The 21,401-nt window shown below is 36.8% G+C and overlaps 2 protein-coding genes across 3 annotated transcripts; both read left to right on the plus strand.

Moving 5' to 3' along the window:
• LOC109840170 (protein FATTY ACID EXPORT 1, chloroplastic) lies at positions 599-19,261 on the plus strand. Of its 2 annotated transcripts, XM_020408709.1 has the most exons (7): positions 599-778; positions 1,873-2,013; positions 16,814-17,051; positions 17,817-17,984; positions 18,119-18,165; positions 18,253-18,293; positions 18,961-19,261. In XM_020408709.1, the coding sequence occupies exons 2-7, from the start codon at positions 1,894-1,896 to the stop codon at positions 19,043-19,045; spliced, it is 699 nt and encodes a 232-aa protein (XP_020264298.1). In that variant the 5' UTR covers positions 599-778; positions 1,873-1,893; the 3' UTR covers positions 19,046-19,261. The 2 variants fall into 2 exon arrangements, with proteins under 2 accessions (XP_020264298.1, XP_020264297.1); XM_020408708.1 differs by lacking the exon at positions 599-778 and having other exon boundaries at positions 1,789-2,013.
• LOC109842164 lies at positions 19,628-21,390 on the plus strand. Its single transcript, XM_020411070.1, has 3 exons — positions 19,628-19,698; positions 20,133-20,541; positions 21,012-21,390. The coding sequence occupies exons 1-3, from the start codon at positions 19,628-19,630 to the stop codon at positions 21,285-21,287; spliced, it is 756 nt and encodes a 251-aa protein (XP_020266659.1). The 3' UTR covers positions 21,288-21,390.

Below are 21,401 nucleotides of genomic sequence, written 5' to 3' on the forward strand. Positions count from 1 at the left end.
CTTTTTAAAGAAGTAGATAAATAAATAAATTAATTTAAGTAAGAAGTACAAACAAATAAAATAAAGTGCTTGCCAGATGTTAAAGAATCTATTAAACATAAAATTATGTACAAGTAGACAGACAGTGGAAGCTAAGGATTTGTTGTAATTTAGTCAGATGATTGGATCTATCCGAGAGTTTATTGAAGTATATTCGGATATTTATACCCGCAATTTTTTTGATTTTAGACATTTCTCATGTGGGGATAATCTTCATCTTGACCTTTTACAAATAAATAAAGCGCTTCAGTTAAGACATTTTTAACGTAAACAGATCCGACCCGCTAACCCGCCTACCTATAGAGTTCCTCAGCGTAGGGAGAGAGAAAAAAAAGGTAGGGGGGTTATTCATTGGGGTAAATATTAGGATAATGAAATAATTTTTGGAACAATATCTTTTGGTGTTATTCATTGGTGTAATTAGAACTGGAACTAACTTTGTGATTTTATTGGTTTGTTAGAGTAATTGTGGGACAAATACGCCAATTTCCCCCAATTAACCCACCTATATAAAGAGTTTTCAGCCACCACCCCCAAAATTACCCCATTTCGAGCAAGAGTGGGGAAACATTACCCACGATCGTCGTTCTCGAGCTCGATCGCCCGCTCCGCCGTCGCCGTTCTCGAGGTCGATCGCCCGCTCCGTCGCCATTCTCGAGGTCGCCCGCTCCGTCGCCGAACCCTTGCTAGTTCTTGCGATCTCAAGGCTGCTAGTTCTTGCGATTTCAATTAGTTTAAGGTACTTTTAATTCTTATTTGATGTTATATTATGGAAAATTGAATTTTTTAGGGTTTCCCCTCTTTTATTGCCCTAAGTTGGGGTTTATCCATCGATTTTGCCAGGGATTCAGGGATTGAACCAATTTCTAAACTTTAGGCATCAGCTTTTTAGTTTTTTAGGGTTGAAGTTCTGATATTGGGTTTAGTGATTGGCTTATAGTAAGAACTTGATTGCCTATGTTGGCCATATCTTTTGTTTTCTGAGTGCATGAACTTCTTAATGTATACAAAGTACATACCCAACTAAAGAAAATATGCAATCCCTACATATTTCCTTACATCCATTCCGGTATTTTTTTCCCATTTTTGATCCAGGACCTTTAGGCAATGTACAAAAGTTTTATGAAAAATAGGTGTAGAAGGTGAACCTGGCAAAGATTTGAACCTTTTATCTGATTCTGATGATTCAACAATCAATACCATTAGATGAACAAAGAAATATCATGGATCATGGACTGGTTCTTGGGCTCAATTCTTGACTAGGTTTTGTATTTAACAATTATCCATATGAGCCAAATTTGATCATTCCTTCGAAAAAATTGAAGAAAAATCTATAGATCTAACAGGTCATTTCAGTGATGTAGTCTATTACAGAAACAAATATAAGTATTTTCCAATATAAAATTATGTCAAACTTGGCAAGCAGTTAGCAGCTACCATGAGAAGTTTTGGAAGGTATAACTGTGTCTAAATAGCAAAACAATTGAGAACTGTACGCTAAAAAGTTGTCTTTTTTTAATGAACTTATTAGATGTTTTTTTTTAACAGTGTGTAGTGAAGGGAATTTCTTGGCCAAAAACAACCAATCTCATGCACTTATATTAATTGACTTGCAGGTTCTGTCTAGAGCTAAGGTATCAATTAACAGGAACAAAAAAAAACTGTGTTTATCCATATAATAAATAGGAAGTGTATACCTTCATGATACATCAAGTACAATCCTACCTTAATCCTACTTCAACAAACATTTTGCAAAAACTGTGTCTACCCTCGGAGTGATCAAATCCATAAACTCTTGCAAAAATTCCATAAAAATTGCTGCTCTCGTCTCAGATTTCGATCCATCAGAATACCATGGAGGCCGTACAGATCCGCCCTCCCCTCTCGATTGCTAGGGTTTCTTCTTCTTCTCTCGATCGGAGGTGCTCAAGTCGCCAGCTTGTTAGGATCCCAGCTGTCGCTACACGAAAGAAGGTAAATTTGCGATTTCTAAACCCAATTCTACGAGCAATTTCTTGATTTATTTTGTGGTTCTTATTAATGGTGTTTAGTTGATTTTTTTAATATTTGTTGCGTGCTTAATTATGTAGTTTGTTAATTACTGGTTTTGATAATTGGATAAGTAACGTTGGAATGAGAAAAATGTTATTTGCCAATTGTGTACATTGTTCTTAAGATGGAACAGGGTTATGAAAAATTTATCAGAAAACATGAAGTTGGAAATGATCATCAGACTCATCTGGGAACTAACTTGGAGAAACCTGCAACATTCAGAGTTGTACAATTATAAGTTGAATTTAGTTTCGGATGCATCAGAATTCTGCAACATACAGATGCAATGTTTTTTTCCATCTTGTTCACTACTTTTTCCTTCTTTTAGAAGGATAAGGGCCATTTTTTTAAAGCACAGTCGTTGCTATCTACTACAAAGTAGTAAATTAGTTCAGGATATATGTTTTGAAATTTTATATCCTTTTTGTTTGAGTCACGGGATCAGTGAAGATCTTATTCACACTCTATAATATTTATCTATTGCTAGAGGAGCTATAACATCGCAGAAACTAGGTTCTTCTTTCTTTTAGTTATTTCTTTGTAGACTGGGTTTTGAGGAGTTAAGAAACGAAGTCATAGGTACCAAGATGGGGTAAAAGATAGAGGTTGATGCTGTACTTAACATTTTATCATGATTCAGTGTGTATGGGGTCTACCAGACCACTCACAGCTTGTAGCTGGAGATAAATATTCTGTTCAAATCCATATATTCTGGATATTTGCATTTATTGTGTATAACTTTCTTTTTTAGAATGGACATATGCAAGAACTATCAACCTTTGACTGCTCCATTGATTTCAGTCCCCATGTCAAGGTTTGGTTTTGATGGTTTCAAATGTTTCAATATTTTGCCTTCCAGTTTGAACAAAAAAGTAAATAAAAGCAATAATTATAACATCAACAAAGCAAAAATGTATATTGGAGTATCGTGTTCTTGCTCTTGTTTCCTTGTCCTTGCACTACTAGCTCTTGCCTGAAGAAACCGCGAAGAATTTCGAAGAAGAACAGGTGTTGGGATCCGCATGAGTCACTTTGGAAGCTGCACGGTCGACCACGACGTAAGGCCGGTCGACCGCGAACGGCGCGGTCGACCGTCGCGGTCGACCGCGAGACCCTGTAGGCGAATTTGGGCTCTGTCGTTTGTCACGATCGACCGCCAGACCCTGTAAGTGATTTCAGGTTTTGTTTGTTGATCGCGATCGACTGTGGCGGTCGACCGCGTAACGGGTCAGGCCCAAACTTGTGTTTTCTGTTCTTATTTGGTTTTGGTGTTTGTATAAATACCAATACACGTTCTAGGATTTCTTAAAGCAATAGTTTGGGATATTTAGAGCACAAAAAAGAGGTATTTTCTGAGCTATTTGATTAGGGTTTATTTGGAGAGATTAAAAGTTTTGTTGGTGAGATTAGTTTGTTCCTTCGAGTGATTTGTAATCTCAAGTTGTACTCTTCTTCTCTATTAGTGAAAACTCCATCCCCTTCTTATCTTGTGGACGTAGGTAACTTGCGAAACCACGTTAAAATTGATGTTTTATTTGTGCATTGATTTTGGTTGGTTTTGGCCCTCTTTGATTGGCGTTTGGTTTGATTGCTCGACACCAAGGTTGCTGATAGCGGATCGCGACGCGTCGCGGCGAGGTACCGCTAAGGCTATTGCACGCTATTGCGGCGAAATAGCGGCAAATAGCGCACAGTCAAATAGCGGTCAAATATAAATATATTTAAATGTTCTAAATAATAAGAAAAATCATATAAAAATCTAAAAATTCTACAAATGCATACTTGATGCCTTAACATGAATAGATGTGTAATAATTACATAATATTAACAAAATACTATAATTATAAAGATTAAAGAATAAAAAACACACCTATTTATCAAAAAGACCGTTATTTGTCTCATGTTTTCACCTTTCAAGTCTCTAATATAAAAATACTCAATAATAAAAAACATTGATTAGTAACATCATCATTATATTAACTACTAGAAATTTAACATAAAAATAAAATATTCTACCTATGTGAGAAAATTACTGATAATTATCTATTTCACAAGTTAAAATTCTTAACTTCCTTTAAGGAATTCATTTACTATCTATTTGCCATGTCTTGGCTTTCATCATAAAATTGAAAAGGACAACATTCTGTTATATAGGAAAATAAAGCAATGAAGAAAATATTTTTTTTGAGAGAACTATGGGAAATCAAATTACATTTTAGAAATTTACAACTAACAAGCATTTCTTTTCAAAAATGAAAATCAAATTATTACCCTGTTTGTTCTCTCTGTTGCAGACAAAGCCCAACAGAGAGGAAGGTGACCGGAGGCGACGCGACGTTGACCGGAGAGAGAGGGAGAAATAAAATCAAACAGCTACCGCTCGTGAAGCAGAACCTGAAGCCAGCCCTCTCCACGAGCTTGGCACTGAGCGCATCAAAGCAAGCAGGCCCCTGATGAGCTCCTGGAGACTCCAATATCCTCCTCAGAGCCTTCGACGGTGATTCTCCTGTTGTGCAAGCAAACGAGGGTCTGTAGCAATTTCTTTTATATTTTGGTGAAGGAGAGGAGAGAGATGGCGTCGACCGAAGGTGCTGCTGGTGCGGGAGATGGTGTCGACCGGAGGCGACGTTGATCAGAGGCGACGTTAGAAGGAGTCGTCGGAGGAGGTGAAAGAGAGAGGCACAGGAGTGACAGGAGGGAGAGTAGGCGGCTAGGGCAAAAGAGTCGGGATTTGGGAAATCTGAAGAGATGGGTTTTTGAAGAATGGGTTTGGGTCGGGTTTTCGATGAAGTATCCGCTGCTTTATGAAATACTGTAGCGGGTTTTAGCGATTTTAAGCGCTTTTGTCCGCTAAACTCCGCTTTTTCGCGCATTTTGAGCGCATAGCGGTTTTCTCCGCTAATCCTCCCTGTGATCTCCTTAAGCGTCGCGCTGAAAGGCCGCGACCCGCTATAGCCCCGCTATTGCCCCGCTATTGGCCGCTATTTACAACATTGCTCGACACGGTTTTTAACAACAATTGGTATAAGATCCCAACAATTGGTATCAGAGCTCGGGCTACGTTTGGGCTATTTAGAGTAGATCGATTTGGGAAGCCCGTCTAGGGTTTCAGTTGGTGAGAAAAGTGAGATCTTTTTGGTAAAGCTTCTTTCTTTTCTCAGTTTTGGATCTATTCTTCGTTTGTTTCCGCACTGGATCTTTTTGGTAAAGCTTCTTTCTTTTCTCAGTTTTGGATCTATTCTTCGTTTGTTTCCGCACTGGTTGTTGGTGTGTTGATTTCTTTTCTCAGTTTTGGATCTATTCTTCGTTTGTTTCCGCACTGGTTGTTGGTGTGTTGAGGATTATGACCTAGAAAGAGGGAGTTGATGGTGGTTTTTCAAGTGTGAAGACTACCCAAAGTTTGAGTATCCACTCGATGAAGATTGACGTGGAGAAGTTCAATGGCACTAATAATTTTGAACTTTGGCGATATGAAGTCTTAGATACGCTCAATGCGTAGAATTTGAAAAATACGTTAGAGTTGGACGGGAAATCGGACGACATTGATGAGAAGGTTTGAAAAAAGATGAATCAGACAGCGTGTGGTGTGATTAGGTCTTGTTTCACTCAAGATCTATAATATGATGTGATGAATGAGACTTCAACTAAGAAGATTTGAGAAGTCCTAGAGAGCAAGTACTTGACGATGAGCGTCGAAAACCGCTTGCATTTGAAGATGAGGCTTTATCGTTTCCAATTGAAGAAGGGGACATCCATTAGTGATCACATGAACCACTACACGAAGCTTCTTACCGATTTAGCGAATGTAGATGTCATTGTTGAAGATGAAGACAAGGCGTTGCTATTGTTGAGTTCTTTGCTCGACGAGGAATATGAGATGTTTATCTTTACTCTTATTAATGGGAATGCGTCTCTTTCATATAGTGAGGTCACCGCTGTATTAGTGAATTATCAACTTAGGAAGAAAGACAAGAAGACTTCTATTGAGCCGGTAGCGGGGGCATTGGTTACAAGAGCAAAGAGTCCAAACCGAGGTAGAAGGTCACAGTCTAGAGGGGCACATCTTGGAATTCGTAGGAATCAGTGTGTTTTTTTATAAAGAAGATGGACATTAAAAAACCGAATGCCCAAAGTTGAATGATCAAGTCGGAAAGAATAAGAGGAAAGTTATTCAGGTTTTAGAGGTGAATGTTGTCAAGGCTAGTGATAACAATTCAGATTCAGATTCTTCGGGCTACTCATTATTTGCACTGTCGTCGATTTGTGTTGCCTACTCTACAAAGTGGATGTTTGACTTGGGTACTACATACTACATTTGCTCTAGGAGGGATTGGTTCTCCAGCTTTCAGGAGTTGGAATGAGGGAATTTTGTGCTCATGAGTAATGATCATGAATGCCCTATTGGTGGTATTAGCACCGTTCGGATTAGGATGAGTGGCGGAGTGATTCGGGAGTTGGTTGGAGTGAGGTTCGTTTCTCAGTTAAAGAAGAACATTATTTCATTTGGAGCTTTGGAGGCAGCAGGTTATAGGGTAACCTTGACAGATGCAAGTTTGAAGGTTATATTTGGGTCTATGATTGGGATGAAGGACGTCAGAAGGAGTAACTTATACTATTTGCTTAGGAGCACGATGATTGATAGAGCTCTGATGACTTCATTGGTTTTGGCTAGATTGTGACGTGGTTTGGTGCTGGGGTATTTGATTGGTGATGCCGTGTATAGGTTGTTGATGAGTGTTTTGACCTGCAGATGGAAGTTCTTTGAGCACATTATGATGAGCAAGACCATGATGGAGTTTGGCACTTTTATCCATCGAGTGTTGGGTCTTTTAGGAGGTGTTCAGTCAGGCATTTGGGGGCCTTCCAAGGAGGCATCATTTGGAGGTAATCGTTTTGTAGTTTTCGCAGTTGGTGATTGTTCTAGGCATTATTGGGTCGTGATCGGTTCTCGTTGGTGTAAAGTCCTAGAAGTCAATAATAATTGGAAGAAGTGTATTGGCAGAAAGGTAACTCGTTGTTCTAGCTTTGGTAGGGGTCCTTTCTTACGTTTGTGCCGAACTCGTGGCAACTTGAAACACTTTATTGATGTGGAGATTTTGGGACGACGAGATGAGATGACAGTTTCGATGGGTTCCTTTCTGGAGGAGGATCGACGTTGGTTGTCGAACATTGGTTCTGATTTTGGAGTTTTGACATATTTGGGTCATCTTAGTCATAGGTCGTCAACTGCTGCATTAGGAGTTATTGGATCTGGTGGAGCTGTTTCAGATTTTGGTTGGCGTCAGATATTTAGTTACCCAACATTTGGTCACATCGAGGATGTGAGATTTGATCCGATTGCGCGTTTGGGATTCGGAGGCTGTTACCCAACATTTGGTCACATCGAGGATGTGAGATTTGATCCGATTGCGCGTTTGGGATTCGGAGGCTCATTTGATTCACTTTTAACTCTCAGCAGGTGGAGAGTATTGACCAGGTCATTTGGATATCGCAGCAGGTGGAGGGTGATGCTACTTCACGTTTAGTGGAATTTATTTCACATACTCCAAATCATACTGCGTTATTTGGGATTCCAGCTGAGATGGCACAGATTGGGGATCATTTGATTTCGGATGCAGATGATGGATCGGTTTTGGATTCGGTTGCAGCTGGTGGACATGATTTAGATACGGCCATTGGTTCACCTCAGATGGAGGTGTTTGATTTGTATCAGTTTGGGACCGCTATCAATTGCAGATCCATTGGCGATATTGGGGAAGAGTTGCAGACTTTTCTATTTGATTGATGGCTTTTGAAGGCCGTTTGGGTGAACTACGTGAATGTTTGATTCCTTGGGCAAGAGGATACGTATGCAGTCTTTATGATGCAGCCGATTTGGTGAGTAGATACCGACGTTTGGATAAGTGTTCGCACTCCCGTTTGGGTCTCAACTTGTTGAGGACTGAGAAGCAGCAAATGAGGCATTTGGTTTGGTTGGTGTCGGCTCAGTTTTGGAAGAAACTTCACCGAGGTGGAGAATTGAAGAAATCGCGAAAAATTTCGAAGAAGAACAAGTGTTGGGATCCGCAGGAGTCCCTTTGGAAGCTGCGCGATTGACGCCTTGCGCAGCGGTCGACCGCGAACATGTACGGACTCTGAGAGGAGTCTGGTTTTGACGCGGTCGACCGCGAGACCCTGTAGGCGAATTTAGGTTCTGTCGTTTGCCGCGGTCGTTGACGCGGTCGACCGCGAGACCCTGTAGGCGAATTTAGGTTCTGTCGTTTGCCGCGGTCGATCGCCGTGGTCAACCGCCAGACCCTGTAAGTGATTTCAGGTTCTGTTTGTTGATCGCGGTCTACTGTGACGGTCGACTGCGTAACGGGTCAGGCCCAAACTTGTGTTTCCTGTTCTTATTTGGTTTTGGTGTTTGTATAAATACCAATACACGTTCTAGGGTTTCTTAAGGCAATAGTTTGGGATATTTGGAGCACAGAAAAGAGGTATTTTCTGAGCTATTTGATTAGGGTTTATTTGGAGAGATTAAGAGCTTTGTTGGTGATATTAGTTTGTTCCTTCGAGTGATTTGTAATCTCAAGTTGTACTCTTCTCTATTAGTGAAATCTCATCCACTTCTTACCCCGTGGACATAGGCAACTTGCCGAACCACGTTAAAATTGGTGTTTTGTTTGTGCATTGATTTTGGTTGGTTTTGGCTCTATTTGATTGGCGTTTGGTTTGGTTCCTCAACATGGTTTTCAACAACAATTGGTGATCCCAACATTGCCAAGGTGCTTGCTTGTCCAATTAAAATGATGCCGGTTGTTTTTCATATTTACTTTTGACTTGCTTGTGAACATAGGGACAGAGAAGATGACATTAGTAGGGATGCATGGATGAATAGAAGGAAAAGAAAACAGCAGGGAAATGGGAGTTACTGAGTAAGTAAGCTATAGGAAATGCGTTACAGAGGCATAAAGTGACATTGCAGGCTTGTGTCTAGAAGCTGTTAGAGCCACCAAATAAATTCAACAGAGATAAATGGCTGGTGGTGGTTCAATTTTGGTTTTAATTAGTGCTATGCATTTTATTATGTAGTTGTGCTTATAGGATCTTAAACACGATTGTAAGACAAATGCCAGTCATAAATTAACAATGGAGAAGACACTTAACAGTGATGAATGAGGATAAATGATTCCTGTAGCTGAGCTTAAAAACATGGAAAAGGATTGGTTATCTTGTTGTAGTTACTAGTTAGAGATCAATTCCTATTTTTCTAGCACGATATATTATTCGCATCTTGTTTTTGCTGCTTTTCATTTGTCATTGAGTTGTCTCTGCTACTTTTTACCCTTTAGTAAAAATTCAATCATCTTATTCCATGCTGTCCTTGTCATTTCTTATCACCTATATACAGTTGATACAAGTCTTAGGCCTTCTTTTATTGACCTTGATTCTAGTACATCAAGCTTAACAAACTTTTTTTTAATACTCACCTTGTTGGTTTGAACCTCTCTTTATTACCCTAAATTCTAGACGAAAAGGCAGCCCGGTTGATGAAGCTCTCACTATGCATATGTCCAGGAAGGGGTCAGATATGCAGCCTTACCTTGCATTTGACAAGAGACTATTTCCACGACTGTATAATACTAATAATCAAGTTTTATGATATTATTACCCTAAATTCTAAAGTGTATAAAATTAATTACTGAGCCGATGTTATGATCTTTAGGAGCCAAAACATGGTCAATCACAATATTACAAAAGTGAAATCTGTCTCAGCCATTTAGCTCTAGTCCACTTAGGTATGTCATTATCCATGTAGTTATTTATTTATACAGATTATACAGAAGTGCAGATTTTATAAGCTCTGGGCGTTTTGTGGTATTCATCATCAAAAGTTTGTCTGCGGCTTCACATGAAATCTTCATGAGGTGCTAATATAGGTTGTGAGACTCTTTCCTGTGGAAAAGTTGTAAAAGTATAGATGATTGCTTCAAACACTATATAATCAATTCTATTAGGTTGCCAAAAGACTGTTGTTTTAGTATTTATGAAAGTTTCATATATCTTGTTGAAGAATTTGTAAGAAAATAATCATTTCATAGATCAAAACATCAAATTCTGCTACTTTTACCTTGCAGAGAGTTCAGAGTTGTATTAGTTAGAAAGTAAGATGTTGAGTGAAAAGAACTAAAACTGTACTCAGATGTTGACTAAAGTTTTTGCTTTTATCGTTAAGAGAAACAAAAGCTGGTTCTATGTATCTAATTTCTTTGGTATCATAGTTTACTTACAGTTTTGACTTTTGACCATACGTATATATCTGGTCAGTATGTCTTATGATATGCTTGCATGAGTATTTTACATATGTTAATTTCAAATTTGGAAGGACACATTTTTCCATATGCATATCTAACGTAGCGCGGAAGTAAAAACCTTAGAATCCACCAGTGGGTGTTCTCTGAATTCACAAAGAACGATCTCTGAATCCACGAAGAACTTCGAATCCATGAAGAAAATATTAAAGAGGAATTTTATTAATAAAAAAATTACGCCTCTAGGGCTTACAATACTCTGTTTAAATAGAAAATAAACAAGACTCCTACTACGACTCGAACTTTTCTTAAAATAGAAATAACAAAACACTCCTTAAAAAACTATATAAGATTAGGAAAGTAAATCAGTCAAATTTGGAATCAAACCGGATTTACTTCCTAATTAAAACAGACTCCTAAAACATTAGCTAAAATAGTAAAAAACTAATAAAAACTCTGATATCTCTCAATCCAGAGGGAATTTCACAAAACAGACGGTGGCAAACCGAACAACGGTGGGTTTGGTTATCTCGAAAAAAATCATGATTTACATATATAATTCGTTCAATTCTGACGTACGGTTTGAGAGATATGACTGTTCTTTGTTGCAAATTATTTTCTTCGTTTGGGCTTGCGTTTGGGCTTTTGACGGTCTTGTATCTCCATAAATTATCCGCAGTGGGTTCTACATCAATACCACAATGTTATGCTCAATCATATTGTTTATAGTGTTGTTGTTGGGACCCTAGAGGGGGGGAATAGGGACAATGCTAATCTAATTCGATATTAATGCCGATTAAACTTATTAACAAATATATCCTAACAAGATAGATAATCGATTGAATTAAAACAAGGATATATATGCAAAGGATAAAAATAAACAAGAAACAATATAAATAAATAGTGGACACAAAGAGCAAACCAAACACAATAATATGATCACGGAGTTCGGTCCTTCCGACCTACGTCTCTGCTCCCCAACTCTCGGGGAGAATCCACTAGCACAAATGAGTTTTCAACGTTCACCCAAAAACGTTCATAATCGGTTTTCAACACTCACCGACAAACGTTTACAACACAATGTAAACACTCTACACCCTTTAAGTGTTGGCTTAGCCCGTGTCCTCCTCCTTAAGTGTTCGGAGTTACGACCTCTCTCTAGGCTTTACTACCGATGACACTCCTCTTAGATTCGACCCCGTCTCTCACCACACACTCCTCTCGGTGTACAAGTGTAATACAATGTGTAACTCATAATAAGGCTCAAATACAAGATTTGTTCTCTACAATAGATGAGAACACAATGAAAACTCACTCATAATTTTACAATCTCACAACCCAATATATAATGTATGAAATACTAAAAGCGTAAATAGGGATGTGTGTGATAAAATGAGTTCAATAAAATCTAACTCAAATAACAAACTAGCAATAATATGAATATAAAAATCAATAACAAAATGTTAGATAAATGAGTTAGAAAAACTTCTCGATAAACACAAAGGAGATGATGAAATTGATTGAGGATGAATTCCTCAATTGCCAATGTAAGCTCCCTCTTTTGTAAACAAACACCAAACTCAAACTTGAGAAGAAACAAACTTTAAAACCCTTTAAAACTCTTGTTAAAACCCTCTTGGATATCCTTCATAACTAAAATAGTGCAGGGTATTTATAGGATGAAAATCAAAGCCCAAAAACTAAGAAAACCCAGCAAAGAGATAAAAATACAAAAGTCTGAAAAAACTAGCTGTTGAAAGTTTATCAGTCGACTGATGAGTTGACCGTTGTAAGCGGTTTGCAGCTCGTTGGTCGAACGAAAGAACTTATCAGTTGACTGAAGGACCATCAGTTGATTGATAGAACGTCAGTCGCAGAAACAGAAACTTTTAGCACTTTTCAGACGAGTTCATCAGTCAACTGATAAAATCCATCAGTCTGATAACAAGTTATCAGCTAGAAACAAACAGTAAATCTGATTTTTAAAATTCTTTTAAAAATAGTAAATAAATTCTAAAAAATATAAAACTTTGGGAAAAGTTTATAAACATGATATGAACATGTTACAAAAAGAAATTTTGGAATTGCACTTACCATTTGTAAAATATCATTATTTTTGCAAAGTGTACATAATACATGTTTTTGATGAATCTTGAAAATGAAGTTTGATATGTAAGAACATGTGAAAACTTTATGAAATGTTTTTATAAACGTTATAAAACATGAATGTAATGTAAAATAGATTAATAAATCAATATTGCATTGTTTTCTCAAATAAACTCATTTTGTAATAAAAATAAAAATTGTGTGTGTATATATATATTGAACTTTGAAATATATTCACACAATATACGTTACAAAACTACTGATATACTTAAGTGATTGTGCACACAGCTTGATCTTGAATCTTTAACTCTGATATGAATGGCTTTTCATCATATATGAATATCCTGTAAAAAGAAACAAGCCACAATCACTAGGAAACAAATTAGCTATAAATTATTTGGCAAATCATCATCAAAACAAAAGGGCCAATAATCTTCCTCTTTTTGATGATGACAAACAATTTATAAAAAATATATAAAATCTAAACATGAATGAAATATGAAACCATCATAAACCAATAAACAAATCATTTCTCCCCCTTTGATAGGATCAAAAAGGGGAAAACAAAAGAATAAGAGAGCAAAAGCTCCCTCTATCAATAAGCACAGATGAGAAAAAAACAAAAATAGATATAGGGATGACTCCTATTAAACCGCCATATAGAAAATATGCAATGATGAGCAAGGCATATAAATATGAGTAAGTATGGATATAAAATATCATAAACACAACTCATATTAAAGAAGACCAAGTGACCACATATATGTATCATTAAGAATAGAGTCTAAAACATAAATAAATATACATAGGATATATATCAAAAACAAAAAACAATTCCAAAAATGAAAATCAAAGGTTTAAAAATTAAAAATCAAGAATCAAATGATTTATCAATAAATCCAAAAGAAAATTCATAAGTTATCAAACCATAAATTATGATTAATTAAGAACATATATAAATACATTATTATGAGAATGATGTCTCAATACATAAAAAACAAAATATAAGTTCATACTTATGAAAACCAAAATCTTGTTCATGAAAATTCTTGAATCCAAGAAAGGCAATAAAAATGATACCAAGAGAGTCCAAATGAGAGATGAAAAAAAACATAAAGTATCATTAAAAAAATAATTGTGCAAATACATGATTCAAATAACAAACATGCTTAAATCACAAAAAAAAATCTCTAAGCAAAGAGGTTAGGAAAATATGTCCACTAAAAAAGATATTTTGTATCAATATAAATAATACACATCTTTCCTATATACATGATCACAAAGAAAATTTATCGAAACATTTATAAGTTTTATCCAACAAAGATTAGTATGCTTTGGATAAATACACAAAAGATCAATATACTCATTTTCGATAAAAACAAGAAAAACTTGTTTCAACCCATATGAATGCCCGGTAAACATAATTTGAAACAAAGAATTAATACATCCGGGGGGTTGCTAAAAAAATAAACCTCTCATATTTAAACTTAAAACAAAGTATGATAAATAAAAAGACGTTTGATCAACAAAAGAGAATCTTTCTTGAACAAATTTGATCAACCACATAAATAATACATTATAAAGCACTAATTGATGATCCGTAAGCACTAATACATAAATATCATCAAAAGAGTGTTTTACAATGATCTCATAAAGCACAAACACATCGTTCACATAAAAAATGAATCAAAAAAAGAAAAAATAATTCTAATCTAATTCGATATTAATGCCAATTAAAACTTATTAACAAATATATCCTAACAAGATAGATATTCGATTGAATTAAAGCAATGATATATATGCAAATGATAAAAATAAACAAGAAACAATATAAACAAATAGTGGACACAAAGAGCAAACCAAACACAATAACATGATCACGGAGTTTGGTCCTTCCGACCTACGTCTCCGCTCCCCACTCTTGGGGAGAATCCATTATCACAAATGGATTTTCAACGTTCACCCAAAAACGTCCACAATCGGTTTTCAACGCTCACTGACAAACGTTTACAACACACAATGTAAACACACTCTACACCTTCTAAGTGTTGGTCTAGCCCGTGTCCTCCTCAAGTGCTCGGAATTACGATCTCTCTCTAGGCTTTACTACCGATGTCACTCCTCTTGGATTCGACCCCGTCTCTCACCACACTCCTTTCGGTGTACAAGTGTAATATAATGTGTAACTCACAATAAGGCTCAAATAAAATATTTGTTCTTTACAATAAATAAGAACACAATGAAAGCTCACTCTCACAATATCACAATCCCACAACCCAATATATAATGTATGAAATACTAAAAGCTCAAAAAGGGATGTGTGTGATAAAATGAGTTTAATAAAATCTATCTCAAATAACAAACTAGCAATAATATGAATATAAAAATTAATAACAAAATGTTAGATAAATGAGTTAGAAAAACTTCTCTATAAACACAAAGGAAATGATGAAATTGATTGAGGATGAATTCCTCAATTGACAATGTAAGCTCCTTTTTTTGTAAACAAACACCAAACTCAAACTTGAGAAGAAACAAACTTTAAAACCCTTTAAAAACTCTTGTGTAAACCCTCTTAGATATCCTTCAGAACTGAAATAGTGCGACGTATTTATAGGATGAAAACCAAAACCCAAAAACCAAGAAAACCCAGCAAAAAGACAAAAATACAAAAGTCTGAAAAAACTAACCATTGGAAGCTTATCAGTCGACTGATGAGCTGACCGTTGTAAGTGGTTTGTAGCTCGTCGGTCGACCAAAAGAACTTATCAGTCGACTGAAGGACTATCAGTCGACTGATAGAACGTCAGTCGTAGAAACAGAAACTTTTAGCACTTTCCAGACGAGTTTATTAGTCGACTGATAAAATCCATTAGTCGACTGATAACAGGTTAGTAGCGAGAAACAAACTGTAAATCTGATTTTTAAACCTCTTTTAAAAATAGTAAATAAATTCCAAAAAATATAAAACTTTGGAAAAAGTTTATAAATATGAATATGAACATGTTACAAAAAGAAATTTTAGAATTGCACTTACCATTTGTAAAATATCATTATTTTTGTAAAGTGTACATTAATACATGTTTTTGATGAATCTTGAAAATAAAGTTTGACATGTAAGAATATGTGAAAACTTTATGAAATGTTTTTATAAACGTTATAAAACATGAATGTAATGTAAAAAAGATTAATAAACCAATATTGCATTGTTTTCTCAAATAAACTCATTTTGTAATAAAAATCAAAATTGTGTGTGTATATATATATTGAGCTTGAAATATATTCACACAATATACGTTACAAAACTACTAATATACCCAAGTGATTGCGTACACAACTTGATCTTGAATCTTTAACTCTGATATGAATGACTTTTCTTCATATATGAATATCCTGTAAAAAGAAACAAGCCACAACCACTAGGAAACAAATTAGCTATAAATTATTTGGTAAATCATCATCAAAACAAAAGGGCCAACAATTGTTTGGCAATGTTAATGCAGTTACTTTCTATTGGATAGTGTTGCTCTGTGACACATGTCATGCTAAACTGAAAGATATTTGTTGACAAATTAAAAATTTAAGAAAATTGCTTTTTATATTTCTTTCATTGTCTTAGTGTGTGTGTGAGAGTAAAATGTGTATCTTTGGTATTAAGGACAAAGTTGGTCCTTGGTAGTGAGGTGACTCATTCTAATCCACTTATTTGAGTAGTTCCCATTTGAAGATGGTCCCCTCCTTGAAAATGAGTGGATGAGAATGGGCCACCTCACTACCAAGTGTCAAAATTGGCCCTTCATACCAAGGTACCCATATTCTTTATTGTATGTATGTAGCGCAGAATTAAATAGAAAAGGTCGCTATATCTTTCTTCTTTAATTTACTATTTATCATCTTTCAAATCTTCGTTAGCCATAATGTACAAGCTTTGTTTCTAGGTGATATAATAAATCAATGTTATCTCAAAATTAAAAAATTTCCTTCTTTCGTTCTATATATAATGAGGCTTGTGAACATTTTTATTCCTATTTGTTTTGGCATGAAACAACAAGCAATACAAAAGTATTGCAGTGAAACACAATGTTGTGATCAAGATATACCATTGCTGGCTAAGAGACATTCAATGCTTTATCAAGGTTCATGCTGCAGAACATGGTTGGATGACTGTTATGTAGGTTTGTAATATAGCATGCAGTATTTGACTGGAAAGAAATCATTAAAAATGGGATAAAAAATGACCTTTTGTTCGGCAGAAATATTTATTCTTCCTGCTAATATATTGTCGTCTTAACTGGCTAATTTTTTTGTTAAAATTTCCCCAGCTCTCAGTTTCTATGTGCCTCAGTGAAAGTAGTACGACAACTCCTGGTTTTGACGCCAATACTTCTCTACATTATACTGAGGAACAAGCAAAGCAACATACAGATGAACCTATGAAATCATACCCTACTGCAGAGAAAGCTAATGGAGGGGCAGAAATGAATTTGCCCATAGAAGAACAAAATCTTAACCCAAAGAAATATGCAAAAATCCATGATTTTTGTTTGGGCATCCCCTTCGGTAAGTATGTGGTAGAATTATACTCCCTGTCCCTCTGTGTGTGCACTAGCATGATTCCCCTATTGCATACATGCACATGAGGTGTTTGACAAGTGATTGTAGGTGTAAATATGCATATCTGCATGCACTGTGTTGGTTTATGTTGCATGCACCCTTCATCTTTGTCTATTTGTGCATCGTTTATCAGAGTATTTTGAAGCATAGATCACTAGTTTGGGAAGGTCTAGTTCATTCTTGTTCTTTTCGAACTAAATTTATGTATCCTAGTTGTCATTTGAAGTTTTGCTTATTAGTTCATTCAGTGTCTTGTTCAGTGTTTGATGTCAACCATCACGGCAATGAATAATTAAAAATGGCAGCAGTTCCTTTTTAGTATTTGACACATATTCCCTATTGTTAATGATTTTTCTCATGTAAATTATTGGTTTTGTTTTGATCCTGATTATGATAAACCCCACTATGGTTTCCTTCTGATTCTAAACGTTATCATAATATCAATATCCACGAAAGGTTAATCTGCTTCCTGATTCTCTGTCCTAGTGTTATGACAGACTATGATGCACATAAAAAAAGAATAAATAATAACAATAATGATAATAATACCTTCCTTGCCTCCACCAAAACGCCAGCAAGAACAACAAGAATAAGAGTTGTATCTGATTTGCAATAGATTTCATGAATGCTTTCTATGATTTTAAAACAAGCAGCTTCAAGAATTTCAGTTGGCAATATCATAACTTACAATCACAAACGCCTCTGGAACAGGTGGGATTGTACTTGGTGGTGGGCTTTTCGGGTTCCTTTTCTCCAGAAATCCTGCAAGTCTAACTACAAATGGGGTTTTGGGAGGTGCTATACTGGCCATGGGATTCATAAGTCTAAAAGTCTGGAGACAAGGGTTATCCAGCTTACCATTCATGTTAGGGCAAGCAGGTACACGACTTTTGTTTTCTGTTATCAAACAATTCCTCACGCTATGAAACAGTGAAATATAACTACATTTTAATGATTGTATTGTGAATCTTCTAAGAAGTGAGTTAAATTATTATCTTTATTTGGTTTTTCAGCCTTAGCTGCAACTCTTGTCTGGAAGCATCTCAAAGCGTACTCCTTGGTGAGAAATACGACAATAAACTATTTGAAGAAGGCTTGCAGATTATTTGATTCTTATGCTTACTGAACATCTATTTTCTTCTTGCAGACCAAGAAAGCTTTTCCCGCTGTATTTTATGTTGCCATGAGGTGCTCCTCTCCCACAATCTACTCATGTTTGAATGGATATTTTACCGAGACATCACAACTTATAATCGAAAATGCACAACTGTAGTTCAATTGTGGTCTTCAGACTTCTCTATCTTATGATTAAAAATGGAGGCTAATTGGCACACAAATACCTTAAAGTTTCACTTTCCTTCCACTTATATACCCTCAGTTGTACGTCGCAGTAGTACCCTAAAGTTTACTCCGTTGTTGAACTTATTGAACAGTTGTAAATTTTTGGTAAAAAAGACGATAATACCGCCGGTTAAATAAACAGCTCCACTTTGTCTTTTCCAAAAAGTCAAGGGTATAAAGTCCTAAATATATCATGTGATAGTCACATGGACAGTTTTTTAGGGAGTAACAATTATCTAATAGAGGATACTAGCATGCCATTTCAAAAAAAAATTAGGGTTTAAAAGTGCGATGAAATACAATGGTATATAAGTGAAAAGTTGGTGTAACTTGAGGTGTTTAAGTGCTAATTTTGTCCATACATGAGAAAAGGTTTCTATTTCCACACCTTGACATCTGAGAAGTAGAAAGATCAAAGTTTAATTCATATGATCTGTGTTTATTTAATTTACAGGTCCTATTGTGGACAATATTATTGAGATACTTTACTAAGTTATCTTTTATCTTGTTGCAGCGCTGTAATGCTTTGTTTCTACTCATATGTGCTCATCGCTGGAGGAAACCCGCCACCAAAGAAGAAGTTGGCAGCTTCCTCCTAATCATAGATGAAAATGTTGTGATCTTTTCGATTAGCTGTTTTAATGACAAATGTGTCACGTATAGATCCATATATTATCAAAAATATGTATCTTTTTTTTGTTTTTGTTTTTTTGTGCTTACTTATTTTGTGTTAACTAATAATTTTGTGAAATTGACTCTTGGGATCTTTGGAGATATGTATCGTTACAGTGCCAAAAGCCTTCTTCGTAACGTTACTCTCGTGAACAACTCGGTTGTGGTTTCTTTCTTTTCATGACTTCCTTTTTCTTGGCATTTCCCACCCTTGTGACTAGATTTTGGGCGTGTGGTATGTGCGAGTGAGCCTTTCCCTAACGTTTTTCTTTGTATATATAATCATCAAGTATCATTAAACATAAGATGTTTACCAAGTCATGTTTTCTGCTAATTTGCAAAATTTTATTTGACAGAAACGATTTAGGATTCGCAACTCATCAAATAAACTTGTAGTGTAATTTTGTGCAGATGTTATTTTAAAGCTTCATATGTAGAGTAAATGAAGGAATAAGGCGACATTCTTGTTTCTGGAAAAAGAAGGGTTTATAAAAAAGAAGTTTAGTTCGATGGGACTTATTGGCAAAGCGACTGAGGAAAGATGCAAGCGTTTGCCTCACTGCGTCATAATCATGCAATAGTACGTATTAATCCATTTATTTGAGAGTGTTAGTGTTGAAGCCTAAGAAGAATTTTCCGTCGCTTCTGGTTTCAGTTGGTTTATTAATCCACGCCGTTGCTTAATACCTTTTTCCGTTTTAAACATGTATATTTATGCACGAAATCCTCTAGAAGCTATACTTTCAATTTTTTGCTCACAACTTTATATCATCATCCTAATTAATTACCAGGCGGCGGTTTCTGAAGATTAACAAAAGGAAATTCCCTTTCTGCCCTCGAAATCTGACCGTTCGCCCCAAATCCCAATCCCCCAAAATCCGACCGTTACAACTCCCCCCCGCTCAAGTATCTCTCCCTTCTAAGGATTTTCTTTCCATTTTCCTCATTTTCAACTCCAAAATCCCCCTTTCCATTTCCTGCTCCTGACCTCCTCCTCCCCATCTACGCTGCTAGCGTCGAATGGCGGAGGCAGCCGAAACGCCAGCAGTCGTCGAGATCCCCTGTCGACTCCGAGGAGACCGGCGAGAGCCCATCCCAAGCTCAAGGAGCTCTAACGTCCCACCCACTAACCGAGATCTCGCTGAGCCCAGGCCACCTCCTCCTCCTCAAGCTGTTCCAGCGCCAGGAATCCCAGATCTCCCGCGCCGTCAACCTCAAAGAGACCCGGCTCGACGGCCTCAAGCGCGACGCGTTCCACCTGTCCTCCCTCTTCTTCGCGTTCCACGCCCTCTCCTTAACCCTCCTCTTCACCTCCTCCTCCGTCACGGGCCAGGCGCAGACCCAGATGGGGGCCTGCAAGAACTGGTGGGTCCCGCTCTGCCTGTCCGCGCTGACGTCGCTCGTGCTCATCATCGCGGTGCAGGTCGGTGGCGGGTCTAAAACACCACTCTCATTAATTATCCGCTTCATTGTTAGACGTTTTTTTAGGGCCATTTGCACCTAAAATACGCAGAGGGTTTGCCTCATTTCTTGCTCTGATGTCTCTAATAAGTTGTCATTGACCCTAAAAGCGCCCCGCAGAACTCACACAGTACTTAACTCATCCGGATGCCCGAACTTTGTCTTCCAAAGATTTGTAAAAGTTTTAGCTTTGATGTCCCGAATTTAAACTCTTTGCTAAACTTTTTTGACCCATATTTTTATTTACTTCTGTTTTCTCCTTTTGACGCGCCCTTGCGTCACGGTAGGATCCTACTAAAGTCTAAAGAAGGTGGTAAAATGGTAAAATTGTCAATGCAGATTCCAAATACAAGAAGCTTACGAGTTGTTTTTAGTTTATCGTTCACGCTTTTACTTTTAATAATGGACTAAATCCCGCCGCCGCTGGTGCAGTTTAAGGTATCGATGTACTGGAAGGTGATGAGGGCACTGCAGAGGGAGAGGAGCGATGGAAGAACACTGGCGCGGACGGTGCAGGAGCTGAGAATGAAGGGATCGAGCTTTGATCTGTCCAAGGAGTTGCAACTGGGGACGAAGAGGATGAAGAGCTCGAGTGTGGATGGAGGGTGGAGGCCGGTGAGGTGGATGAAGAGGAATGCTGTTGCTTTTTGCCTTGCTGGGTTTGCTGGGCTTGTTGCTGCTGCTTGCAAATTTATATTGTGTAGTTGATTTATGTTTTTTTTTGGCGAAAGAAGAATTAGTTGAGGTTATAATTCTTTTTAGCTAGTTGTGGGGGTTTGATTTAATGTTATGATTTGGTTCTATTGCCATATGTTGCCAGGG

The sequence above is a fragment of the Asparagus officinalis genome, chromosome 5 (genome assembly GCF_001876935.1).
Source record: "Asparagus officinalis chromosome 5, Aspof.V1, whole genome shotgun sequence".
Taxonomy (NCBI): Eukaryota; Viridiplantae; Streptophyta; class Magnoliopsida; order Asparagales; family Asparagaceae; genus Asparagus; species Asparagus officinalis.